Source organism: Salarias fasciatus, unplaced genomic scaffold (assembly GCF_902148845.1).
Source record: "Salarias fasciatus unplaced genomic scaffold, fSalaFa1.1, whole genome shotgun sequence".
In the NCBI taxonomy this organism is placed as follows: domain Eukaryota; kingdom Metazoa; phylum Chordata; class Actinopteri; order Blenniiformes; family Blenniidae; genus Salarias; species Salarias fasciatus.
The window spans coordinates 22,308-50,003 of record NW_021941321.1 but is presented as its reverse complement, the minus strand read 5'-3'; the positions used below and the strand labels follow the sequence as shown (position 1 = coordinate 50,003).

The window sequence follows — 27,696 nt, the reverse complement described above, 5'->3', positions numbered from 1 at the left end:
ACAAGGGGAGATGGGGAAATCGAACAAACAACCTTCCAACTGCAACCAACCGAGTCAAAATCACCTAGAAGGTCACCCTCCTGTTCCGCTGCATCCGGTTTATCCGAAAGTTTTCATTCCAGGATAAATCCCATTGTAGTTTCTCTTGGTGTGAACTGAGGATTCCTCTTTGCACAGTCACAAGCAAACAAAGTGTGGTGTTGGTGTGTGTGTGTGTGTGTGTGTGTGTGTGTGTAAGTTGCACTGTTATCTCTGACAAAAACTAATAAACTGCCCACAGAGGAATGAGACGTGACTTCTAAAATATACACCCTCATCTTCACGGTTTTACAACTTAGGCGGATCCACAGATTTACACAATGAGACTGGGGGGCTGCAAACTTCACATGAAGCTTCTGCTCACAGACAGAGATAATATTTAGTTTGACAACATAAACAAAATATCACATCGAACTATGTAGGACATGTAAAACACACAAGACATAAAAAGTGAGGTCGTACATCTGGAATTCAATAAGCGGTTAAACGCCCACTGTTTGAAAAACAGTAAGAAATCTTATGGAAAGAGCCTGAAAATGTCACTGTGAGTCTCATCAACACTGAAAATACATTTTGCACAGCTCCCAAACGTCTGGCTTCACTGCCATGTTTTGGGCAAATATCTTTTGTTTTTTTTTGTCAGTGATGCTTCTTTTCTTCTCCAGTTCATAGAGGGTTAAACTAATCATCCACTGCTGATCCTGCATGTCTTCACTCCATCATCCCCAAATCTAATGAATATGTTATCAAGCTCGGCCGACAGCCTGACAACACGCCACTCATTCCAACCCAGCAGGCATCCAAACGCTGCAGGGAAGGACAAAGGTCTTCACATCTAACACTGGATTAAACTCATGGATTATTCCTCTGGAGGAAGTTGAAGGTGGACCCTGTGGCCTTTTGATCAACACGAACCTGTAGTCCAAACAAAAGCCATTACTGGCTGAATACCTATTGTGCTGATCTGACATTACGTCATGTTCTGCAGCTCCACTGATAGAAATGCTTTACGGAGTTTTGGTCGAGGATTACATAGAAGTTTTGCATTCTGTCAGGAATGTAATATAAAGGTCACAGCATTTGTTTTGTCCACGGAGAACATTTGTTTGTCTGTGGGTGGAGCTGCTCCCTTTCCCGGGCTCTCTGCTGCAGGTCGGCGTAACTCTCACCAAAGACTTGGCGAGCGTTCAGCTGGGGTGAATCACTGAAGGACAAACGTTACTGCAGACGCTGTGTGTGCAACTAGTGGGCTCAACCGCGTGCACGCTGGAGTGTTGCAATGATTGCGTTAAGTTAACCGGCTGCACGAACCTTCGGTCCGTAGAAAGCTCCGTCTCCGGGGTTCAATTCCCAGCGCTCGCCAACACTGCTGCAGACTCCTCTCCAGCTGCTGCTCACAAGCACCCGAGGAGGAAAGACCACAGTAAGTCACAGGCGTAAGGAGATAAGAACATTATGCAAACTGTGAGCAGCGCGCGCGTGTGTGTGTGTGTGCGCTCAGAACCATAATGTTCAATTAAACTCAATTGAATGAGTTTAAACTGCTGCTGCGCCTGTTTTAAATGGGTCTGCGGGGATCTAGAGATATATATCTACCCAGCAGCTCGACACGGGGCAGGTCTCCACTGGAAAGTACCACTCGCATAACTGATTAAGATTTAATTACACCGTGTCTTTATTGTACACCGGGAGTTTTTTTTTTTTTTTTTTTCCCCCTCCATCAAGCTGTGATGAACTTGTAGCTTTCCTACAGAGAACATGTTCTGAGCTTGACAGTAACCAGTGAGTCGGTGTCTTGGCGCTGACCTGCTCGGCGTCGTCCCACTGTTCGGGCTCCCAGAGGCACGGCGTGGGCCGCGTCGACAGCAGGCAGTGGAAGGAAAACCCAAACACTCGATAAACTTTCACGAAGTCCAAACAAGCCACAATCTCTTCCTAGCTGGGGAGAAGGAATTTCAGGACGAGAGCAACAACAGGATATGATAATGTAACAGTGGAGCCAAGACTTAAATTCCAACCGGGACGACAATTAGAAAAAATAGAAAACAAATGCATTTTCTGATTCCTCGGAGCTCAAATCAGGATTTCAGAAACGAGCATGGTGACTTTTATTACGTGGCGATTGTTACTGAGCTTTCAGAGGACGCGGACGGATGCACCGGAGGAACGTATCATGGGAACGCTGCAGGAATCTCCGAAGGGGATCAGGATTACTGTTATGGCCGCTAAAGACACACCGAGGTGTAATGTTTGTACAGGACAAAGACCTTCATTCATGCGGGCCGAGGCCTCCTGGAATGTCTCAGCGGTTATTTGTACAGCCCGTCTAATCGCAGTAATATGGCTCCGCATGTGGCACACGCATCGTTTCTGTTCCGGCCAGAGCAGCTGGACAAATCTTTGCCGTTGTCTCCGTCTGCCTGCGTACCTGCTCAGGTGCACAGAAGATGTGCGCGTCGTCCTGGCAGAAGCGGCGAACGCGGGTGAGGCCGCCCAGGGCGCCGGAGAGCTCGTTCCGATGCAGCGCGCCGAAGTCGGCCCACCGCAGAGGAAGCTCCCTCCAGGAGCGAACGCGCTGCTCGAACATGAGACTGAACACATGAAAGGAGAAGACAGAGGCTGATTCTTCTGTCGCCGTGCAAAACGGCATGATGGCGCAGTAACCTGCAGGGCCTGGGGTCAGCGGGAGGACGAGAGGGGCGAGGGAACGCTCGAGAAATAGGCTTTTCTCTTTTGTGTGTGTGTTCACCAGTGAGCCGGGCAGTTCATGGGTTTGAGAGCGTAGGTCTGGGAGCCCTCCGACGTCACCGTGAACATGTTCTCGCTGTAGTGCTCCCAGTGGCCCGAGCGCTCCCATAATGCAGTGCTGTAGAGGGTCGGGGTCACGACCTCGGTGAAGCCTCGCCGTCGGTATTCACTCTGCGAGGGGTCGGGAAGGAAGGATGTGAGCGTGTGTGACAATGAGCGCAGGGGCGAGGTCACAGCATCACAACAGTGTCATAATTGAAGGCTAATATCCTGACACACACACACACACACCACACTAACAGAAACACACACACACACACAGAGGAGTAAAGTCAACACAGCACACTGCCAGCCAATGTACACTTTTATAAGTTTACACGGAAAGTTTTTGTCATTAAGCCAATAAAGTAAACACTCCATAAAAACCTGGAGCTACAGTGGTATTTTATGATTATATAAATCCAACAAAGGTCAAATTCAGAGTGTTCGGAGCAAATTAGGGGAAGTGGGGTGTTTTGGTTTTCGTTGCATAAGCATTATTATAATACTTGAATTGTGGTTCACATTGAAAGGCTGCAGAAAGTGAAGCTGTTCAGTGTTTCTCTTTTATCCTGTAAATTCAGTGAATGAGGGAACTTCAAAAAGTGCCAAAAAACATTGGAAAATACATGAAAACTCATGAATACATTAATTAAAACTCTAATAATGAAATCTGCGTTTGACAAAGAACCTGATAAAACCCAAAATTAAATCATTTCAGCCTAATTTGTTTTAATTCAAGTCATAGTTTGTAACTATGACTTCATTAGTTCTAAATGTGACCACAGATCTATTCACTGTAGTTACTAATTTCAGATAAACCTGTTTGTTCATCAGAGAGGTAAAAAACTTCTGACATGATGCACGTCCCATGTCTTGCTGGTTAGCACAACTATTAATTATTATATTCAGACATGAAGCTTTTGCAGAAATCATCAGCAATGTTGGAGATACGGTGATGGTTTTACTTGGTTTAGATTTGTTTTTTTTAAGAAAATGTCTTTAGTTTTAATTACACGGGAAGCTATACAAATATACAAAAGAATGATAACATATAACCCCAAAACAACATATTTTGTGATCTGTGATCTTCAGCTACTCTCGTTCTTTAGATTGCAGATTTGCAGAATAAGGATTATTGTGCACCTTGATGAAGTCGGTCAGAGTGTTGTAGATGTGGGCTCCTTTAGGCAGGAAGAAGCAGCTGCCTGGGCTGACTTCATTGAAGAAGAACAGCTCCTGGTCCTGCTCAGAAAACCATGGAAACGTGGTTACAGTCAGGCCAGAGTTGATTCGGTCCTCATTATGTTTTCATCTCACCACTCCGATGCGTCTGTGGTCCCTCCTCCTCGCCTCCTCCTGCTCGTTCTCCCACTCCTGCCTGTCCTTCTCTCCTGGAAAGGCCACTCCGAGCAGACGTGTCAAACCCGAGGAGTCCGTCTCATTGCTCAGGGTGACGGAGGACAGCTGGGGGGGAAGGGGGTGGGGGCCAGAAGACGGGGAGAAAATACCGAGTGAGCGAGGACGTGGTAAACGAGAGAGGGGAAGCGGGGCCAGCCAGAGGAGGAAGGGCAAACAGATGAGAGTGACAGTGTGTCTGATGGATGGACGGCTGAGTGGAGGAACTCAGAACCGGAATCTGGCCTCGGACTAAAACAACATCCTGCCGCTGAGATTCTGCACGCCGCTGGTTGTTTTGAAGTCTCAGTCTGCCCGTGACAGCCCGGCACGGAAACTCCGCCCTCTGCCCGGATCAATAAAGACGAGGAAAATTCCATTTTAGGCCAGCTCGGTCCCATCGGACCGAGAGACCCACACAGGTGATTATTACTGATAAAATACAAATAACCCGGTCACGTTCATGAGAGCAGCGTGTCATAAAAACCCTCGTAACATCAGATGGAACGCAAAGAAAAACGACATGGCTGCAAGGATGAAACAGTTCTGGAATTACAAGTAAATGACCTTCAATTTCAAGCTGAAACTGGATAAAGAAACGCACAAGGTCAGTGAGGGGGACTGAAGTAAAGAGCAGAAAGCGTAAACAAAACCACAACGTGACAACTCCACACACTCACACACACACACCTGCTGCAGCTTGAAGACCTTGAGGAGGCCTGTGTGTGTGGAGGACCGGCCCGTTACACACCGCTACGCTGTCTCCACACCTGAGTACACAAAGAGGATCAAACTGGTTCATTTGTTGAGGATTTTATCAGCCGCTTCCTTCATGAATCATCAGGCCTGCGTGTGTGTGTGTGTGTGTTTATACGTGCCTGTATACTGTGACAGTGGAGTCACTGATCTGCTCTTCAACAAGCCGCAGCCTCAGACTGGAGCTCTGGAACAGGAACGTGCAGAAAACACTAAATGCACATCAGAATGTGGATAATATGAAGGAAGCAAACCGCAGTAAACGCAGTGCACTAGAACTGAAAGTCACTTCACAACAGTGTGTAAAATGACTGTAAATCACATGTTATCAAACGTTACAGATAGCTTATCAATACTCAGGCCGATTGCAGTCCACCCACACAACAAAGCACACCGCCAACATTTATATCTTTAATGTGACCAAAAACACAACAAATGTGAATATCATTAAAAGTTAACATCAGTGGTTTCTACATTCATAATATAAACTGAACAGTTTGGAGCCCTGCAGGTTGTAATAATGAATCTGATACTGAGCTCACTGCTGCCCCCTGACACACAAAGCTGGTATTACTCAAATATTACATTTAACATTTTAAATTTTCAAGGTCAATTATTCAATTTATTTGATTTAGCAAATTTGAAGTATCTGTCATGAGATTGCTTTGGTTGAAAGGTTAGATGACAGAAATATGTAGGAAACATGCAATAACAATGTTGTCTCTGAGGTGTCATTTTTCTCTGTTCTGTTTTATTGTGGAGGGTCAGGCAATAACAGCTTCACAGTGAGTAGTTTCATTTGATCCGCAGAGCACTGCCGCTGATATTTTAAAATCTATTTTTGCACAGAAAGGCAACATTTAGGAAACATCTTGAAAAAATACATTTTGACGCGGCAGTTTCCACAATTTAACTGTTTATGTGATTTTTTTTTTTTTTTTTACACAATCATACAGTCCATTTTTACTCTGCTTTCCTCAGAAACAAAAAAACATGCTGACCTGGAACAGCTCTTGGACCTCTTGGACATTCAGCTCCAGTCTGGACAGAGGAAGCTTCTGGGCCGCCGTCTCTCTGCACTTCTCCTCAACGTCAGCCAGAGAAAAGCAGCTGTGGATTGAAATCACACTGAATGATCACAAATCAAAGCCTGAAAAATCGGTGGCATTCAAAGACAACCACGGACGAGGAAAAGCATGAACCTTGAGACGATGGTGAGGAAAGGAAGAGGTCAGGGACACAGCATGAATCATGAGAACTAGAAAATTAATCACAAGCCCCAACCCATCTGCTAATTAAACACAGTATTGAAAACGATCAAATCATAGCCAATGATTCACGGTCATCCTCACTAACACCCGACGATGAACAGTGACCCAGTGTTTCACCTGTTGTCCAGCAGGTAGTCGCAGAAGAGTCCGAGCTCCGACGTCCTTCTCTGCACACCTCGGCACCGAAGACGCCCTCCAGCACAGCCGCCAGGACGCACGCTCCCGTCCTCCACGCCGTCTGGGACATCGAGAACGGGACGGAGACAGCGAGACACCAAGGACAAAGTGTAAACACAGCACGAGGGGAGGAAATACCACAGAAAGGGACAGAATATATGACAGAATGATCTTCTGTTCTCTTTTCATCAATAAAAGACAAAACCAAGCAGGTCAATATATTCTCATTGTATTACTTGAAGAAAACTAACATTAACTTTCAGAAGCTACGAACACTAAAATCACAAAGTCACGTTAGCGTTTGGAATCACAGCAGTAGAACATCACTAAAAAGGATTTGCAGCTTTACTCACTTTTTAAAAGAAACTGCTATTATTTAAACACGGCTGCATGTGCAGGAAGACCTCGGGAACAATGGTGCTACATTTCAGACGACCTTTGTTGAAAACTCAGCCGAGGCCAAAAGGAAGAGTGTAATTACCAGTTTCCCTTCAACTGTGTCAAACCCGAGAAGTTGTACTTCACAGTCTGAGGTGAGAGGTCGCCCGAGCTCCACAGCTCGCCGTTCACTCTGCTCACCAGTGCTCCTTTCACCCTGCAGCAGCAGCAACAACAACACGGGTGATGAAGAAGGTGGAGGAAACACACAAAAAAAAAAAACACTTCAGGTCATCCTGAACATTTACCGCACGCTCTGAGCAACAGAAAGCGGCGTGGTGACGCCAGCCGTTCCTTTTATCGTCCGTCCGTCAGCCAGTCGGACGCTGAGGGGCTTTTCCGACGCGTCGGCCTGCCTCTTATCGCTGCGTCTTTCCCTGAGAGATTCAAACAATCGCAGTCGCTCAGATAAAGCTGGCGATACCTGCAGCTGGACACAGAGAGAGAAAACCAGTGAATATGATGGTAACGGAGAGAACCAGTCGACTAGAGCCGCGTACAGGACAGCAAGGAGAAATACTCATTTCAGTCATAATGGGGTTCAAAAACCAATGCTTTTGTTTTCCCCCAGTTTACCAATATACTCCAACTCTTTAGACTCTTTAGACCTACTGAACACATGTATTTTCATCTGGCTGCATCTGGTGGAATGAAGTCACATTACTACACCAACTCTGATCACGTTTAGACCTCAGCTTGGGTTGTAAAAGTTTCTATTTTTAATGACACTTTTTTCCCCTCTAAACATTAGGATTCATCCTATTTGAAAAGGTTTGGCTAATGCTCTCCTACCAGCTCTGGCATAACGCTTTGCTTTATTTTTTGGGGGGAATTTATGCATAATCATTGCTTGGTATTGCATAATATATAAATGAGTCTAATATTGAAATTCCCCCTAAAGCTCAGAGCTACTGACACAATATTCACGCTAATGTTACTCGTGAGAGCAATGTCTCCCTCTGCTTTCAGCATGTTCCTGTTATGGCCCCAGTCCAATACACTGCATTCTCCTCCGTCACTGCATCCATGAGCCTCATTTCCTCTCTTCTGGCACCTCCATCTTAATCTTTATCCCTAGTCAGCACAGCTCCTACTTGACCAAACCACTGCAACCTCGTCTCTCTCACTTTCACACCAAACTGTCGACATGACAGACGTGAGCTGCTCCTCTCATGCAGTCACTATTAATCCATCCGTTCTGCTCACTCTGCACAAAAACACCTCAACTCTGCCACCTCCAGTTCAGCCTCCTGCGCTCTGGTCACCCTAGTTAACGCAGCGTCCAAAAGCATAAACACGACCCTATTAAGAGGTTAAAGGCCACATTGTGTGAACACTTCACTGGACAATCTGACAGCTGTAACATGCAGAACTTCCCCTCAATCACTGCAACTGAACAAGTTGAAGTTACAATTTCAACACCAAGGCTAGAATCTGAAAACGTGTAAGTTTAAGTGGTTTTAAATTTCACTACAAGGGCAAATCTTCTTTCTGTGAATGTAAATCATCTGCCACTTTTGTGGGGAACTTTTCCCTATGTAGAAATAATTTCATGGGGTAAATAGTGTACCTGCTCTCACATACATGTACTGTTATACTGCTTAATTCAATCACAAGTATGGGGCTTAAATACTCACATAAAAGCATTCTGATTGAAAAAGTACTTGCTTGTAGCAGATGAATTAAATGTATGGAATACCTATATTTAAAAGAGGTATTCAAAATGATTTTGATTAACTTGCTTTAGAAATTAACATGAGTTAAAAGCAGCCTCTTTCTGCAAGGGAAATATATAATGGCTAAAATTGCAAATCTAAAAGTTTGAATACCAGTTCAAAACATCAGTGCATGCAGTGGTTTACTTATTGCTGTCGTAGTAAAGTATAAAACATTGTGTAATCAATATTAAATCGTTCACAACAGTGCAAACATTAGAAAAACTACTTAGTGTTGCACTGGTAATCTATTACTGCTACTACTACAGCTTTAGTCATGTTATCAAGTGTTCAAAACTGTCAACATCTGTTACTGTGAGGCAAGAAAAACTATTCAAAAAGGAAACAGGGCACGAAATCTAATGAAGTTTTACTTTGACACACACACACACACACCACACACACACACACACACACACACACACACACACACACACACACACACACACACACACACACACACACACCAAGCTAACGCTAGCTCTGTTCGTTCACGAGCCTGCGCACCTTGCTGTACCTCCTGTGCGCGCGGAGCGTGGCACCGGCCGTCGACCTACAGACGGCCAGCCGAAAGAGCTGCGTGACCGCCATCACCCGAACCCCCCCCTGCCTACAGGTACACGGTCACGTCCAGTTAACCCCACACCACATCACTGCCCCTCCGCCTGCGAGCGGCCATAACACCGGAAACACGGAGGAAAGACGGGCGGAGTGACGTCGACAGCGACGACACTCAGCGAGCAGCGTGCGCGCTCCGGGCGCTGGCGCCAGAGCGCGCTTCGACAGGAGCTGCGCACAGAGATAAAGTGAGAATTATCCCGAGATATTAAAGAAAATACTTTAGAATTTAACCCTAAAGTCACGCACGGTCAGGTCAGGGGTTTCAGACCGGATTAAAATGTCAGAGCGAGAAGTGGAGTGGAGAGGTGTGTGTGTGTGTGTGTGTGTGTGTGTGTGTGTGTGGATGGGGGTGGGGGGGGGGCATTGTGGCGTGCGTGCATGGCCACCGACAGGGCTTCACAGGAGAGTGCTCCATTAGGAAGAAGAGCGCCTCAAAGAGGCGGCTCCAGCTGCATTTAGTCTGCTGGTTTGAAGCCAGAAATACTATTTCAGACTTCTAATGGAGACAATTAAATGGAAAAAAACTTCTATTTTACTCTTGCGGAAATGCATTTTAACTTCAGCTACTTTTCAAATCACCGACATTTTTTAAAGCCCTTTCTGACCTGGAGCAGGTTTCCAGAAAAATGTTCTATAAATAAAGTTTACATCTAATGCAGTGCTCAGTCAATCACATTATTAAACGTGGGCAGTTTTAAATAGAACTATTAATGTGGATGTAATAAATCCAAGAGAGGCTCAGTTAAAGCTGTTATTTGGTTTTGTTTGGGATATAAAAGACGAGACCTCAACATCTCCACGTCGGTACCGCTGAGCTGCCACTTGGGGGCGCTACAGCACTTCTCAAACAAAACAGTCCTGCAACATGAATGAAATTCCTGCTGACAAATGCGGTTCAAATTCTGTGCATTTTCTTTTAAATAAGCCATTTATCTCACTGACTGGCAAAGTTTGGTTTAAATTACATGGCTGGATTGAACACTGATAGATGTGCCTACTTGGAAAAGATGTCATTTTGATATGTACATGTTGAGATGTGTGTGAGTATAAAAAGCCTTGGGAAAGGGAAACAAAGTCATCATTGCAAGTAAAGAATGAACAGGAAGTTGCAGGTAAACATGCAGTTTGAATGCACTGTGAACAAATGGAATAACCATATAGAGGCCAAAATATTGAGCTTATATGATGCAGAATACAAGAGCAGCAAGTCAAACATCTTTCCATAATGCCATCACATTTAAATTATTTAAATGCAACTCATTTGCTGAAAATTACTAGATTTTCCTCTAGATTTTTCTACTGAAAGTGTGTAATGAAAATGCTCAAGTGGATCTCTTCTTATGAAGAAGGAAAACTCAGTATCTACGTGCACGTTACATCAGTAGTACCTCAAAATTTTAAACGACGCCTCCACAGTGTGGTTTAGAGAAACATCGTCAAATGTAGTTTGCAGATTTTATCATGAACCAACAAGTTGATTCCTCTCACTGGTGTAATGAAAGAGGCTTGAGTGGAGAAAGGAAAAAAGATTTAAATAAACTTTAAACAAAAACACTGAAAAGCTGACTTCGGTTGTCAAAGTCAGGAGTGAAACCTCCAAAAAAAAAAAAAAAAAAAACACTTACTGAATGCAGAAAACAGTGTCCTAATTTAGGATTAAAAATATGAATGTTTTGTCGATGTTCGATATTGATCTATTCACTGTGACAAATGCAGAATGTGTGCATGTTCATCACACCAGAAAAGATTGGACACTCGAAGACCAGAGATATAGCATCGTTGATGGGAACAGCAGTGATAAGCAGTTAAAATGCATCAAATACACAAAAAAAAAAAAAAACATCACATCATCAGCTTCAACCGTGTCAGTTATTGAGGTGAGAAACAGGTCGTTTACATGAATGCTTAACTGTTGATAATCGACTTTGCTTGAATGTTTATTATCCTCTTTCTCTCTGTGGACACTGCGATCTGATGGGATTATGAGCTGCTCTGATGTGCGACTGCAGTGATAAGAGTTCATGCATCGTTGTAACAGACGTTGTTTAACATTCATCCAAACACCGATGAAGTGCTCAACACTGTTGTGACAAATGAACGCCGTAGCTCTATTAACGTAGGAAAGTTTTCATGATGAAGTGTCATTTTAAACTGTGAATAAGAACAGGAGACTTCACACACTCAAATCAAAACACAGGAGACTCGGCCTGCATCTATAAATGTGCGGGTAAATGACAGTTGTTGCATTATAGCAACAAGAGGGGGGAGGGGGATTGCCGTCACTGTGCTGCACCTCACTCATGTTGAGAGGTGCAGGACTGTGTCTGGATGAAGCCATTTCAGGGGTTTGAAGGCAGAAGCAAGAAATTGGCAAAGAAACGATGCAGAGAAGGAGCTCAAAACTGGAGGATTTAAATAAACTTTCTGGAGAAATGATTATCCTCAAATTTCATGTGCTGTGCCTGCTCGTGGAGATTTGCTCATCTTATCCGGTAAGGAAACAACGCAAAAAAGGTTTAAATGTAAATTTAAAGTGAAAATGGCAGCAACTGTGTGAATACTCAGGGAAAAAAAAAAAAAGAAGCTGAAAACAGGTAGGAAAATACAGCGGAACAGCACAAAAATGATTAAAACAGCAAAATTCGAGTTAGAAATATTGACCAAATAAAATACCTTTCCCCCCCGCCGGTTGAATTGAAACTGCGGATTTTATTCAAGTCCGTACATGGTGAACCCTACCAGGAGTGCAGTTAAAGCTGTGATGTCTCCCCGTCGTCTACCCATTACCTTCATTTCTCTAACTTCACGGGCCACAACCACAGATAGCGGGAAATTAAAGAGAAAAAAAAATGCTGATTTTCTTCACCCTCTTCAGTGCGATGGGTTCAGAAAGATACTTCTGTGGGATTCTTCCAGGTTTAACGCTTATCCAAGGCCTCAATCACAGTAAAGACGGGCTGCGCAAGTAAGTACTGTCCTCTTTCACAGAAATTAGAACTTGGAAGAGAAAAAAAAAAAAAGCTGTATTAACTCTCAGTCACTCTTTGTATTTACAAGCTTAGAAATGTACAGTTGGAAGAAATGGAAGAATGGAGGGGAAAAAAAAGGTTTAGCAGGAGAATATAATTTACAGCAGGTTTCCAGCCGCGGCTGCGACACATTTCCCCCCCCATCATTTAAAATGAGAAACAGCATTTCAGGACGCACAGCACACACCCGACACCCATGGAGGAAAAGACCTCTTTGGAGCCCATGTTCATCCCTTCGATCACACGTGGCTCAAAAAGGATCGGTTTGACATCCGGCAGTTATGTGCTCATTCTTGCCAAGATTAAAGAGAACATATCTGGTGAAGATGAAGCAGGGAGGACAGAAGACCTTTAGCTTATCTGAGCATCAACACTGGAGACACCAAAATATTAACAGTGAGTCAATTCTGACTGCAGATACTTCTGCAAACATTTTATAACAGGAAACTGATCATTTCTGCCCAATGATCAGTGTTCTTATCAAAATGAACGTTATCAAGGTAACGTAACTTTCACCGATATCTTAAACAACAAAGCCATGCGCAGGGCTCAGTGGCCATGAATAAAATGATCATCTAGCAAATGTTTAAAGGAACGAAACTAGTCAAGAATTTCATTTTTTCAAATGTGAAAATCTCGCCTGCTTTGCGTTCCAATTGGTTTCAATGAAACCGAAACATCTGCATATTGGATTCATACGGATTCAGATGGAGGTTGTTCAAACCTCAGTGGCACATCAGAGTTTCGGATCTCATCAAAACTGTCCGAGAGACAACTCTTTGTTTTTAATTGAAGGGATGGGGTCAACAGGTATGTTCACTTATTTCCAGTCTTGATGCTCAGCTAAGTGTCAAGAGAGGAGTGCAGACCCTGTAAAGAAAGAGTCCTGAAGAGAGCTGGAAACATCATCCCCGTAACGCCGAACTGCCTCAGGTAAAACTACAAAAGCTTAACACAGACAGTTTTCTTTCTGCACAAACTATCCGCTCTCATTCCACCGCACTTGCTGGAGAGTTGGGAGTAAAATGGTAGACTGGGGGTTGTTACATAACACTCTGCGTGACGCAGCTGCTCACCTCTCGGCTGTACTGTACAGTGTAAGAACTGGCTGAAACATGACGACTATCACGTCTTTTATTTGTGTATCAACTATTTACACACAGCCTAAGGTAGTTTTTAATTCAAGCTTATGAACAGAGAGACAGCGGGGCTCATACCAGCAGGGCTAACACACACTGCACTTCTAGAGGCGTGGCTTGCGGCTCTCGTCGGGCTCGTGGTGGCGGACCGCCTCAGTAGCGCGGCGGCAGGAACGGCCTCTTCTGAGAGTGGAACGGGCCGCCGGCGAACGGAGGGCCGGGCCGCTTCCCGCCGCGAAAACCCCTGCCGGAGTGGTGGCGGTCGGGGTGCTGGGAGGGGGCTCTGCCCCGCAGAGGGGGCCTCTGCAGCATGGGGCGGGAGCATCGGGGGCAGGTTGAGGAGGGGACGGGGTTGGGGGTCTGGTTTCGGGACTGGGGGGGAGGGCTGGCGTGGGGGCCGCCGGCTGAGGCAGGGAGCGAGGCGGCGGCGGTGGCGGCGGCGCCGTGTCGAATGCGGGGGAGTTGGGTGTGGAGGGGGGGGGGGGTGGAGGACGTCGGGGAGTGGGGGGGAAGGTGGAGACTGAGCGGCTCTTTGACTCTCCCCAGTAAAGGCGGAGGAACGCCCGGGGCGCCGGGGCGGTGCAGGGGGGCGCGTGGCGGGGGACGAAATGCTCTTTGACCGTGCCGGGCCGGGGGTGCTTTGGCGGCTCACCGAGCAGCGAGGGCATTAGGGGCTGGGGGGCCGACTTGTTTCCCCGATGCCCCCCGCCACCCCGCTCGCCACTTTCAGACCTAACCTGGGGAGGAGCGACAGGGGCGGTCGATGGGGACCAACACCCCCCCCATGACGGCAGACGGCATAGGGGGTGAGCCGCGGGGGGCGCCGCTGCGGGATGGGAGGAGGAGGAGGGGGGGCCGAGGGATGGGCGGGGGGGCGCCAAAGAAGGGGGGCGTGGGGGGGGGCTGATGGTGGTGGAGCGGCGGGGCGGTCTGGAGGTGCTCGGGGTGATAGGGCGCCGGGAACGGACTGTGGGGGGGAGGTGCAGGTGGGGGTGGCCCGGCGGAGGGTGGAGGTGAGGCGGGAGGAAATGCGGGGGCGGGGCATCGGGGGGATCAGGTCTTCGGCGCCCCGTTGGGGATGCTGAGGAGGAGGAGGGGGGCGTTCAGAGGCGACGGAGGCTGCGCCTCCAGGTACTCCTCCTCTTCGTACCACATGGCTCCGCCCGGCCGGCCGCCGGCCCCCGCCCCTCGCCGCGAGCCTCGGCCAATCACGCGTATGCTCTCTACTGTCTTGATGCGCTCGCCGGCGAGCGGCCGGTTGGAGTAGCCCAGAGTCTGGATGGGCGTCCCCTCCGTGCAGGGCGACACCAGCGTCTCGATGCGGTGGTACTGGCCCCCCTTCCCGTCTCCGCCGGAGACGCCTGACCTTTTCCTTTGTCCTCTCTTTTCCCGTCATCTGAGCCGATGCTGGTCTTACGCGAGGCGCCGGACAGCCTCCTCTCTCCCATCACTTTGTTGTTTCCCAGCATCCTCAGCTGGCCGTGTTCGTCTTTCTTCCCCCTCAGGTCGTTAGCGGGAGAGGACGACACCGTCTTCCTTGTGCTCATCGCTTCGTCGTCCTTCAGTTTCTTCTTCCCGGCGCCGTACCGGGAAGACGACGAGCCCAGGAAGTCCCCGTCGCTGTTGCTTCCCGACGGCGTGATCACGGCGTCCCAGGGCTCGCTGCGGTAGGCGGTGGGCGACAGCGCGTGGCCTCCAGAGGAGCCCAGAGACTCGGGCACGCTCCCGGGCGTGTCCATGATCTCGTCCTGGGTCGGAGTGCCGGCCGCCTCGTCTCTCACCGGCGTCCCGTCCACCCCGTCGGGACTGACGTCCCCGAGCGCCAGGCTGAAACCCGGGTTGCCCTGCAAGAAACTGTTGATCTTGGATTCTAAACTGGGGGGGGGACAGACGGCGCTGAAGGGCGAGGAGGAGGAGGAGGAGGGGGGGACAGCTGTCTCTCCGTCTCCCAGTCTCTGTTCCTGACCGGCGTGTCTCGCTTGAGGCTATTGATCACAGGAGCCTTCGTTTTCGGGGTTGTCGGGGTAACCGGGGTAACTGGGGTTATCGGGGTTTTGACGCTCGTCGATTCCGGGGGTTCGTGTCGGAGAGCCGAGCTGCTGTTTGTCACACTTTGCAGGAGAGAAGACAAAGCTGCAGCGGACAGAGAACAATTCAATAAAGTAAAATAATGAAATGGGTTCATCACAACTCTTCTTCGTATGAATATCACAGCAGTGTGTGTGTGTGTGTGTGTCTCACATGGTGTATTGGTTTTAGACAGAGCACTGAGGATCCCTCTGGGGTTATGTCGACACGTGACAGGATGCTGGCCAGCGCTGGGCTCTGCGGCGTCACTTTGGCAGCGGACGATTGGCCGCCGGGTGTGGTGGGCGTCCCAGGAGACGGCCGAGGTGACGGACTGACTCCTAAAGCAAGCGGGGAGAGAAGTGAAATGGCAATACTCAAACTTCTTAAATGTATCAAATCAAAGCAAACTTCCTATTGATTCCTGCCACAGAGGTCTGGTATCGTCGAAATAGAATTAACGGCCTATCGCTGCGCCGCGCTGGAGCCCTCAGTGACTCGTTTCTTCATTACGGACATCATGGGCATGTTGTTTATTTAGAAGCAGTCCAGCAGAGGAATAACAGCAATTACTTCCCGTGGCTCCGGAGAGCCGCTCCGGCACGTGTTCGGACATGTTCAGTTAACAATTCTCTCCTTAATTTTAAAACACAAACCTCTGCAATAGAACCTTGGAGAAGCCTGCAACACCTCTGTGGGCAATAATCTAAATGTAGAATTCAACTGTGGAAAACGTTTTCCAGCTGTTTTCTCTCGCTTGATGATTTTCATTTATTCAGAATAGTGGATAATAAAATAATCATCCAATATAGTGTAAAACATGCCTCGGGGGAAGCCCTGTAACTGCTGCTGCTGCTGCAACACAAAGACACTATAGAATCAGCACTGAACACACAGGATCAAACACAGCAGTCAAAAAAAAACATTTAAGGTAACAACTGTGGCGACTCCTGAGTGTCAAGAGATCCTGATACTGTTCTTTAATAATGAGTCCCACAGAATACACATAATGTAAAGCAGTGTCTTTTTTCCCTCCACTACCAGAAAAGCACACATTTTACAGCGAACCTTCATCGTCTTCCACAAACACACCTGTATTCTTCATGGCAGAGGTGAGGGAGCTGAGAATGGAGCTGATCTTCCCCAGGTCCACTTTGGCCAGGTTGACCCCCAGAGGGGCGGCGGCGGCGGGAGCGCTCGTGGTGGGAGTGGACGTGGGAGTGACCGGGCAGCCGAGGTGACGGCCGGAGCGGCGGGTTTGGAGACTTTTGCCGGCGGGTTTGGAGACTTTGCAGCCGTTTCGGTTTTTGCGGTCTTTGCAACAGCAGCGGACGGCTTGTCTTTGTCGTCACCTGCAAGCGAAGACAAAAAAAACAAAAAACACCATCAAATGACGTCACTACTGCGGTTTTGAAATTCAATCTGATGTAAAGTGGAAAAGCCGCTGACCGCCTCCTGCAGCGGGCGCCGCCTCCTCGTCAGACATGTCCATGTCCTCCGTGTCCCTGTTGTCGCTCGGCAGCTCTGCCTCGTCCATGGCCTTCCAGTCCAGCTCTGGATCCACCTGAGCTCTGCCAGAGACCACGCCCAGGAAGGGCGAGTCGGAGCCGGAGGGCGAGGGGGCATCTTCCGATGGCGAGGGGATGGGAGAGTCTTCAGGCCCGGGGAGGGTCGACTTGAGAGAATCCAGCTTCCTCTTCAGGCTGGCCACACGGTTGGCAAAAGCATTATATGCCTGAGTGGAGGGGAGAGAAAAGAAAAAACAGATCTAAGAATAATGATCAAGGGCTCAATAAATTCACAGATTTAGATTTCTCGTCATCTCCAAGTAGCCAGCACTCACATTGGCCACGATCTTGACCTCCTTGTACTGCATCTCGTAGAAAATGTCTGCGTTTCCCAGAGCCTCGAGCAGAGGCGGCCCCGTTTTCAACTCCGTCTCCAGGAATCCGACAAACTCCTGCAGCTTCAGACTTCCGTCCTCAAAGTCCTTCGCGAACTTGTTCCCTCCTGCTTTATCTGACGACCAACACGCAGGGTCAGAAGACAATCGACAAACTGTGTTGAATCAACTTTCACCTCAAAATGAAAAAAAAAAATCCCCTTAAGAACATATTTATTAATAAAATGTACAGATAAACACTTCCCCACAGCTCACTTGCTGAAACTTAACCTTGTACAGAACCTGACTGTCGGGTCTGTTCATGTTTTAGACACCGAGAGGAAAACGAGTGAAATGATGCAGAGCGCAGCTCGACGACGTCTGACCTTTAAGCCTCTTGAGGGCCTCGCTGCAGACGTCCACCCGGAGGGCTGTGAGCTGCTTCTCCCTGAACTCCTCTTCAGCGACGGCTCGCTTGTAGCTCAGCAGCTGCTCCACGAGGGACTGGGCTGGAACAGAGGCAGTCATGACGGACGTTGCAACACTGGCGGGCGGTTACAGTCTGGCGTTTTTCAATCTGGTTGAACACTTTCTGATTGATGGATCAGATTAACTCTGAATAAAAACATCAGATTGATTTACCCGACGCTTTTGATGGTTTCGTGTTTTTTTGTTTTTTTTAATGTTTTGCATGACGACAACTTACTGTGAACTCTGCTACAATTTTGGACTTCAGGGCCGCTTTGGTTTTGGCCGGGACTGAACAGAGGAGCACACCTTTAAACTCAGCACTGCAATTACATTTTCAGTATACTAAAACTAAAGAAGATATTGATAAACATAAAAGTGATAAACTGACCAACTGCAGATGGAGCCTCTTTTACTTTCTCTTTCTCCTTCTCCTTTTCCTTCTCTTTTTCTTTTTCCTTCTGCTTCTCTCGCTCCTTTTCCTTTTTGTTCAAATTAGCTTTGAACTGACCGATGACCTCTTCAGGATAAACGCTTCTTTCCTCCCAAATCGTGAAGATCCTTTCTATTGATTTCCGGACCTTCATGTCCCTGACAGGAAAAACAACATTAATGTAGAAACTGACAGATGAAACATCTTTTCATTCAAATAGGAGACATGTCACAGAATGCAATGTTTTCCCTTGAAAAAAATTAGGGTTGCAAAGGGGCGGAAAGTTTCTGGTAAATTTCCGGAAACTTTCCTTGGGAAGTTAAGCTGGGGAATTTTGGAAATATTCCAAATTAGAAACTCTCCACGGGAATTATGAATTTTTTGGGAATTAACTGGAAATTGGGGGTATTTAAACAAACGGTATCATATCCAAACATATGTAATATTTTTTGTTATAAGCAGACATCCATGCAAAATAATACAAAACATGACATTTCAACAGATTTATTTCAGTAGAACTTTAGTTTTTATTCTTGTATGAACAATTAATTTAATGAACCAAAACATGAATGTTGAGTAAATCACACCCCTCCCCCACCCAATCTGCAGAAGAAACAGCATCAAATTTGAGGTAGTTCACCATAATAGCTCGCCTCTTAAATGGTCAATGAAATGAAAAATAGCTTTCATTTAGCACCTAACTTATCAGCTAGTTAGCTACTGCAAATGTATTAATACATTTTCATTTAATATTTGCAAGTGAACAGGGCTGGGGTATATATTTCCCCATGATATTATCAAAACTTACTTGACTTTATATTGTAAGCAGGCTCAAACGTGTGGCTTCAATAGTCTTGTGCTTTCAGCTCAAAAGTGTGGCCTCTGGGCTTCAAGAAATCACCTGTGCATGTGATTGAGTGTATGTAGGGGGCGTGGCCTCAATAGCCCTGCAGTAAGTGTGCTGTGTGCATGTGATTGAGGAGTGTACCTGCATTAAATCTGGTTGTTTTAGCCAAGACTATGCTGCATATATTTCCCCCCCCCCAACTATATTTAAGTTCCCTGTTAAAGGTGCTGTAGGCAGGATTCCGCATCTAAAATGGCGATTGAAACCCAGCACAGTCAATCCTGTCCTGTTTTCTCTGACATCACGCCCTTGCGCAAGTTAAGCCCCTCCCACAAGAACGTGCGACGAACGCCCCTCGACCAATCACGGTTAGAGCCTCATGGGCTCTTCTGATTGGTCAAAGATACCTGGAGCTGTCGAGATTCCTTTTCAGCTCAGAACAGAGACAGATGGAAACTCTGCGCCCTCACGGTAGTGCAATTATGCTACACTCCTAAAGGATTATCAATGGATACTCTAACATTTAATCCAAAGAAAACACAGAAAAATTAGAATTGACTAGCAAAATCCTGCCTACAGCACCTTTAAGGGCCAACCTTCCATTTTGTAAATTTCTAATTTAATCCCATATATTCCCTTAATTCCCATGGAAAGTTTCCAACTTTGAAAATTCCCGGAATTTTGCAACCCTAAAAAAAAAAAACAAACAAAAAAAAAGAGAAGAAAAAGAAAATCAATAATCACATCAGGATACTCACTTGATGAGCAGAGCAGCGTTGGGAAGGACGTCTGCGAAAGCCGAGCGAAAGACAATGGCATTCTTTCTTTGCAGTTTTGGATCACGTCATTGGCGACGTAGAAGAGATTCAATCGATGATTGTTGTCGGCTGCAAAGACACGGAAAATATTTGGATTCTTTAGTTTTGGATTCTCTTAAAGCCTTGAACATTTCAGCTTGTGTTTGGTCATTTAACATGCTGAAGTTTCCCTGGGTGAATGAATGACACCCAAAGAAATAAATTATTCAGCAAGTCTGACTAAAACTAAAGCACATGGTCACATATCATTCAGCTGAAATCACTTTTTAAAGTGAGACCAGAACAGTCAGGCAGTGCAACAGAAGGTGAATATACTCCTGCATGTTGGTGCAGTAAGAAGGCGGATGGGAAGAAAGCAGCAGGTTGGACGCACGACACACACACTTTAGCTCAGAACCAAACAGTGATCAGCTGCAGATCAGCGTTCACAGAGGAGCCAACACACGAAGACGGCCGACTGTCAGCTGTACCAAGGTGAAAACTGTGGAGAGACGAGCTCCATCACTACTGGTGGTTGATGTAAGAGTGCAAATTATCACTGTGTGTGTGTGTGTGGGTGTGTGTGTGTGTGTGTGTGTATACTGGCATCAACAGATATGGTCAAATGAGCGGTAGGTTATCACAGATACAGATCACCCATCAGAAAGTCCAAACCATACTTTTACTTTCACATATTCAACTTGCACTGTCTGCAGTGTATTTGGGGAATAAACCAAGTTTCCAGTAAATCATTTGGAGACGCTGCAAAAACACAGAGAAGTCATGCATGGTCGTTTTAAGCATCGTCAGGCAGCACTGCGGTGGATTGGTCAGCAAACGTCTCACTACAAGACGTTCCCGCCTCAACTGGGCTTGACGGCTTTTCAGTGTCAAGGCTGCATGTTCACCCTGTGTGTTCGAGTTACCGCTTTATCTGAAACCAGAATTTTACTATACAAGAGGACTATTTCTCCCCACAGGTGTGGGTGTCCATGTGACCTTTGTTTATAGTGAGCTGAGATCAGCTCCAGAGCGGCGGCACCGTTAGATAAATGATCTGTGTCAGTATTATCACTGAATCATAATATCTAAGGTTCCTCGCTTGGTTTTTACACAAAACCATCTGTAAATGGTGAACATTAGCGAGTATTATTATTATCTATTCAACTTCCCAGCATGGCTACAGCACAAATCCTGTGAAATATTCTGGCAGGAATTAAGAGAAGTCAAGCTTTTGGCCATGTTTACTAGATTTAGTCCAAAAAAAAAAAAGTCAGACAAGAGCCTCTATACTCTGCTGACTTTAGTCTTAGGGCCAATCCCAATTCTACCCCTTACCCCTACCCCTTACCCCTACCCCTATGATATGCGCGTTCACGAGGCTTAAGGCTATCCCAATTCTCCTTTTTGAATAGGGGTAGGGGTAAGGAAGGGCTATTTCACCCCTTTCAGCGAAGTCTGCATCGATGCTCCCTATTCTCTATAGGGGTAGGCGGAGTTTCACATTGGCCAGAAAAAAACACATGGCGCCCACCACGGAGTCGCACAAATGTAAGATTGCTTTCTGTATACTATTTAAAAAGCTATAAAAAGTGTATTTGCTTCACTGAATTTATAGATAAAACTAGCGTGACAGTGTCCCAGTCATGGATTAACGTTTTTAGCGCTGCGCAGCACACGTTTCCAATCGTGAATTTGTAACTTATGAAGAGCACTAATCACTGAATTAACGTCATCCTTTATCATGTTTTTAACGTAATATGTTAGACCAGGACCCCCGATGAAACCCGACTGCTGATTCAGTTTAGAGCCGGGTTCCTCAATTAGCGGACGGCACACCTCGCTGCTGCCCCAGGGCAAATGTATGGAAAAAAAAAGAAAAAAATCTTTCTTTAAACGCTCCATGTTCCGTGTGAGCACCGTTCTGCACCGCGCCGCTCTGCGCGTGTCCAGCGCAGCACTCCGTCGCACCGCACTGCTCGGCAGTCCTCGGTATCGCCCCCCCCCCCCCCCCCCCCCCCCCCACAGGGCGCTGAAGTCCGGACCCATGCTTGTATATAAAAAGCAAATGTGGACCTTCAAGATTTGTATTTGAGGACCCCGGGTTTAGAGGTTAAAAAGGAAGAAAAGTTTTTGAAATCAAAATACAGCGCCAAAACACATTGGGAGTAAATTATATTATTCGTCTAAGCTATAGTTGTCAGTAATAAATGTGTTTATATAAATATATCTGTATTACTTTAGGAAATTCATAAAAAAATGGCTTGGAAGGGGAAGTTACAGCCCAGCAAGCTTCAAAAAGTGGGAGAACCTCAAAAAGAAATATAAGGTAAATAATAATACCAATTTTAAAAAATAAAAGTAATTTCTAATGTAATTTCTATCATTTCTAATATCCATAATTTTTTGTTGTTATAGGAGTGCGGCGGGGCTTAAAGGGCCAAGGGGTATCCCAATTCATAGTGCTGCAAAGATAGCCCTAGCCCTCAGCCCTATTCTAAAAGGGTAGGAGAGTGATAGGGGTAGGGCTAAGGGCTAAGGGGTAGGGTAAGGGTAGAATTGGGATTGGCCCTTAGTTTCTATTTTCAAAAGAAGCGAGGATGCTGGCAGAGAGATGCGATGACTCCTGCTGCTTCTGAAAATACCACAGTGGAAGCAAGTACAATTCAATTTGAGTCTGGATGGAGAAACATTGGCCAAGAAAAAACCCTTCAAACTTTAGGGCACAACAAGAGCTTATCAGAAAGTGTAAATGCTTTGACTAGGACATTTTAACGGAGAAATGATTCTGTAGCAGCAGAAAATTATTCCCTTCTTATTTGATCGTCTCTTCTGGCAGTAAAATCAAATGAAAACCAAACAAAAAGCAATAAAAGGAGGCAAAGGAAACCCCCATCCCCGTCAAACACACCAAATACATGCATTTACAAATCCAAGTGAAGCAGCGAAACTAGTGAAATTCAGACTATAAACACCGATGTCTCACACCAAGAAGCCAATTTTGATATAAAGATGTCATTATAGCAGCAGGTTGGATCCAAAGGCAAGAGGGAGTTACCAGAGACTCGCTCAGCTTTTACTTGAAATAGGTTCCTGAAAAGGAACCGCCGAGCCCTTAATTCTAGACATTCTGTGATAAAAAAAAAAGTGCATTTTATGAAAATGGTAGTTCTGAAATTCCACTTAATGTTTCATTTTTGCATTTGATTTTGACAAATAGTGAATGAAACATAAAGCTTGTTTTATATTCTGCAGACACTGTAATACAGCGGGAAAACAGCAGACGGCTGCCATAAGGAATAAAGCACATCATGACCACTTTAATAAATACAGTAAAACAGATCAGTCACATTCTATCAAACACTCACATGTTATGAAGTTAATATTCTGCTATATAGCACACAATTCTATGAATGTGTTTCCAAGGTATACTGCTGACGAAAATCACTTTCATCAAGAACAAATCACTTTATTAGAACAAACATGAAGAGCCAATACTGAAAACATGAAACCTGATATAGCATTAGCTGCCATCACCATCACATTCATTTCCAATAGAAAAGATCTCAAATAACCGGTGAAAGATCAAACAGGGAAATCCTTTGTTCCCACACAGAGTATGTTTGATCGCCGGTTCAGTCAACACATTCACCTTCATGCCAACACATCTCCTCACCAAAACTCTCAGATTATCTAGAGTTCTTATACACAGGATTTTGTTAGGTATGATTTAATGATCCAATAAAAGTTACTTAAAAAAAAAACAACAACCAGGAAGTAGAAAAGTGATTGTAACACAGAAGAAAACAATTCAGATCCTCGACAATTTCACAAAACAACTTAAACTAACTTTGATTTGAAATACTCACAACCTGCCCAGGCTTTAAATGTAATACCAAAGAAACAAGTAACAGTGAGAGTCACGGCCTGTTTTACTGAAAACATCACAGCAATTCAACCTCTGCGACCGCAAACCTCATCAACTGGAAGCATCCAGTCAAACATCTGAGGATCAGTACAGAAAACATGAATATTATGACAGCAAGCGAGGCCAAGCTAAAGTCAAACCAACTTGTTGCATGGCGAAACATCAAAGAACATAATTCTTCAAAATGCACTCATTTGCAGATTAATGCAACATGCTAACTAGAATGAAAGCCTCATCTGGAGCCACTGGCAGATTGTCTCTTGGTTAGTTAGCGCTGCTCTGCAGAGGCCGGGCCGCTGCACCGCTCCTCATCCTGTATTGTCGACATAAGCTTTTATCGTGCATTGTTCCCTGAGCAGTGATGCAGGGCGGGGATTAAAAAAAAATGTCCACATGATGGTTTTATTGATGACCAGTCAAACAGAAACTCCTCACAGTATGAAATAAATCCCCACATGTTCTGACTGAGGGTCCACGAGACCTGAACCCCCCTCTCATACATTTCTGGATGCCGTGGCAAACAAAATTTGTCACGATCTCCCTTTAAAAACTCACAGATTACACAATGAATTAGACATAAAAGAGTCTTCATGACCAACGAGCTTCTCTTGAACTCACCGAGTGCGATTTGACTTCCCAGAGTTTTACTGGAAATGCAAAAATATATGTAAATCAGTCAGTCCAAGGCTTAATTGATATTTCTCCTCGTCTACTGCTCTGTGAAAGCCACAAACCGATTCTTTCTTTTCAAATCAGTCCCCCTCGATAAGTCAATAAAAAGCAACAGATCAGCGCAGCACGGTGCGTCAGTCCGACTCCTGTGGTTAAAATAATCCACTGACAAACTACAAACTACTGTAATGTTTGATCTGCAACAGCAGCCAGTCTCTTACAACCCATCAAACCCATTTCATCCTCCGTTACATCAAATCCTCTGTTCACCGTCAGTGGCCTAAAACAAATACGCAGAACAATTTCTGGCTGGTTGCTTCTGCACACGTCACCAGAAAAAAAAAAAAAAATTCAAAGGCTTGAAGAAATCAGAGCACTTCTCTTGCTTCACTACAGAAATGGCTTCATATTAATCAACTCCTCTTCAGAACTCACTCTACAGATATAAATAGAATAAGGTAGATCAGCATCATCCATCAAAATACTGCAGAGACGGCCAGGCTTTCAGCAAACAGACGTGTAACTTCATCCTGTAGAAAGCACGGCAGTGTAATGTCGACATCTTCCTCACCAAACCACTTTATCAGCCACATGTCACTTCAGCAGACATACTGCTGTCAGGATTTAAGGCTCTGTTTACACGGCAAAGGCAGAAACACTGAAAACAATGTAGTTACGCCAGTTGCGTTTGTAATGAAACCACACATGCATCTGTGCAGAGGAAACCATATGTTATAAACACAATCAATGGAGACGGCAGGGACATTCAAATGAACAGATGACAACAGGTGGCAACAACTACCAAACACAGACCCAAATGGCAACAGGTCTTTTGCGTTTCGCTCATTTTTCACGCAGATGGGGCCTCAGACTTGACCACAACTCTTGAGATGAGCTGTCCTTTCAGAATAAAAGACACTAAATCAACACTTATTTCTCATCTCTCACCCATGAAACAAGGAGAACTTCCACGACAGCAAGCATGAACAATGCAGAAACATTCAGGTTTTCTAGATATCAATGACGTATAGCAGTTTTTAAATGCTCAGCTAGAAATCTTTTCTTTCTTGAATTGTGAAATATTTTGACCCTATCGCATATAAAGCCATCTTTGATAAAAGCTTTCCTACAAAGACTTTGATTCTAGCTGTCTTATAAATTCCTCACGCAACGTAGACTTCATGAACTTCAACAAGTTTGTGGCTACTTGCTGTGCTGTCCACTGAATACAGAGTGAAGACTGTTACAATGTGCTTTGGAAAACATTATCTTGTACTTCATCACTTATGCCACTCGTACCTTCAGCAGATCAAGATCTGAGACTTTGCGCTTGTAAAATGTGGATTTGAACCAGCATTGTCCCCGGGACAAATACTGCTGGAGTCTGTGGTCACATGACCACTACAGCAGCCACAGATGAATCTGTAACCATGGATTGCAAACCATGATCAAAGACTATTGCTGGCAGGCAAACTGGAGTCAACAAGTAACAAAATAAACATGTTTGGATCCTGTGAGATGAAATAAAAAAAAGGCCCTGGTCAGCAGTGAATATGGGTGTTTAACTGAGAAGGCAGCATGTCGTTTCTCAAAATAATGATTACAAGCTTGGACTGCCTATACACCATTCATTAGAACTGTTGTATGCTAAAGTCACAAAAAAGACAACCAATCTTACAAATTCTGTTGACAAAAGGTTTGGAAGCTAGTAAGATAGTGACCTTAAATTGCAGATTTAATCAACATAGTATTTTATAGCAATAAGACGCAACAACTTGAAGTGCTACCTGTGAGTGGTGTTATCTTTTACTCTTTAACACTCCTGCTGTGACCATCAGCACCTTCAACTGAGCTCGTTTATTCGCACAGAATCCTCTCAGTGAACCCCAGAAACAAATGACACTTGTGGAGATCCAGAAAACACACAGAGCTCAGCCACCTCTTCAGTTCATCAGACAGAAACGTGCAGCAAAGGTTTTAGGTCGCTAAAGTCACTGAGAGCTCCTGTAAGGTGCATCAATAATTCACAGTGTTCTACTTAAGCATGTCTCAGTTTCAACCCTGGTCGAATCACGGTCATACGCACAAAACTGGATCTTTAAACCAAAGTGTGATCGTTTAATAGATGTTAATCGCTGCAGAGCTTCCATTCGATGCATTAAAAAAATGCTCAATCGCACGTGCCAAAGGAAAACATACAAGGTGCACTCATCGTAGATTATAAAAATAAATAAAATCTAAGCACATGCATTGTTTGTTTTTATTCAATTGGGCTTATTCAGCAGAAGTAGTGCAATGATGACTTCTGAGCATAAACCCCTGGAGGCCCCACTGTAAACACATTAGCCTAGCATCTGTTCAAGGCTAATTTAAGTAGCGAGAACGACAGAGTTTCCCTTATATGCAGGCAAGAATAAGTTCAACCTCCACATTGCTAGGTGTTTTTGTTTTGCATTGGCCTTCATTGCACTTGAGACCAAGTTGACATGAGAAGCTGCAGCAGCGCTAAAAACGCATTTCAACCCGCTCGCGTATGCTAGCCTGCTAGCTAGCTAGCCTCGGTGACGGGGCTACTCACACTTCTTGAGCCACTTCACCCAGTGGCGGACGATCAGGCCGTGGTGCTTCTTGTTTTCAATGCACCAAGTCGAAAGTCCCTGTATCGACTCCATAGTGTTTGATACTCCTTGAAACCGCCGGTCCAAGGACGCCTCCAGAGCGGCGGTGCTGGAGCTGCGGGCTCCGTGGCCGCTTGCAGCGCCCGAGCCGGCCGCCATCTTTCAGCTGAGTCTCCCGGTGGGATGGAGGAGCGACCGTAATGAAGGAGACGGGACGGGGGGCGAACACACCGCTCGGATCCCCCCGCAAACTCACTTCAACCGCACACACTGAGCAGGATCAACAGGAGCGAGTCCACAGCACTCCAGAAATACAAGATCACCGCTACAGGAGGCCCGATGAAGAACAGAGGGGTGGAAAATACAAATATTAAATAATCGGATATTAAAAAAAAAAACAGCTATCAGCATAATGTATAAGTGCCTCACAATATGATGTGAAAGAAAACAAGCACTATTATACATGTTATCAAAAGTATATACATGAAAACGAGTCTATCAAAAACCACTAAAGTGACCCAGTACCTATCAAAGAAAATCCAATGCCACAAAGTGGAGTGGAAATGTCACCCAGAATGACAAAAGACCAAATATGACCAAAATAAAAACCAAAT

At 45.5% G+C, this 27,696-nt stretch overlaps 2 protein-coding genes across 2 annotated transcripts; both read right to left on the bottom strand.

Moving 5' to 3' along the window:
- Positions 1 to 1,350: 1,350 nt before the first annotated feature.
- On the bottom strand, positions 1,351 to 9,291 carry LOC115384793 (threonine--tRNA ligase 2, cytoplasmic-like; the record flags this gene model as incomplete). The annotated part of the gene is given in 17 exon segments (XM_030087021.1): positions 1,351 to 1,404; positions 1,406 to 1,429; positions 1,846 to 1,974; positions 2,468 to 2,630; positions 2,789 to 2,958; positions 3,973 to 4,071; positions 4,147 to 4,293; positions 4,915 to 4,953; positions 4,955 to 4,994; positions 5,103 to 5,167; positions 5,982 to 6,090; positions 6,369 to 6,411; positions 6,414 to 6,489; positions 6,910 to 6,980; positions 6,983 to 7,023; positions 7,115 to 7,296; positions 9,089 to 9,291. Coding segments are annotated over 17 exon segments (1,536 nt in total), but the record flags the coding sequence as incomplete, so codon positions are not given.
- Positions 9,292 to 13,347: 4,056 nt separating this feature from the next.
- LOC115384792 (regulation of nuclear pre-mRNA domain-containing protein 2-like) lies at positions 13,348 to 27,255 on the bottom strand. Its single transcript, XM_030087020.1, is given in 21 exon segments — positions 13,348 to 13,730; positions 13,772 to 13,852; positions 13,854 to 13,954; positions 13,957 to 14,120; positions 14,122 to 14,363; positions 14,366 to 14,412; positions 14,415 to 14,475; positions 14,478 to 14,723; positions 14,726 to 15,258; positions 15,261 to 15,481; positions 15,637 to 15,778; positions 16,530 to 16,667; positions 16,670 to 16,789; positions 16,887 to 17,172; positions 17,281 to 17,456; positions 17,706 to 17,823; positions 18,011 to 18,078; positions 18,179 to 18,378; positions 19,826 to 19,895; positions 19,898 to 19,954; positions 27,043 to 27,255. Coding segments are annotated over 21 exon segments (3,477 nt in total). The 5' UTR covers positions 27,242 to 27,255; the 3' UTR covers positions 13,348 to 13,523.
- Between the last annotated feature and the right edge of the window lie 441 nt (positions 27,256 to 27,696).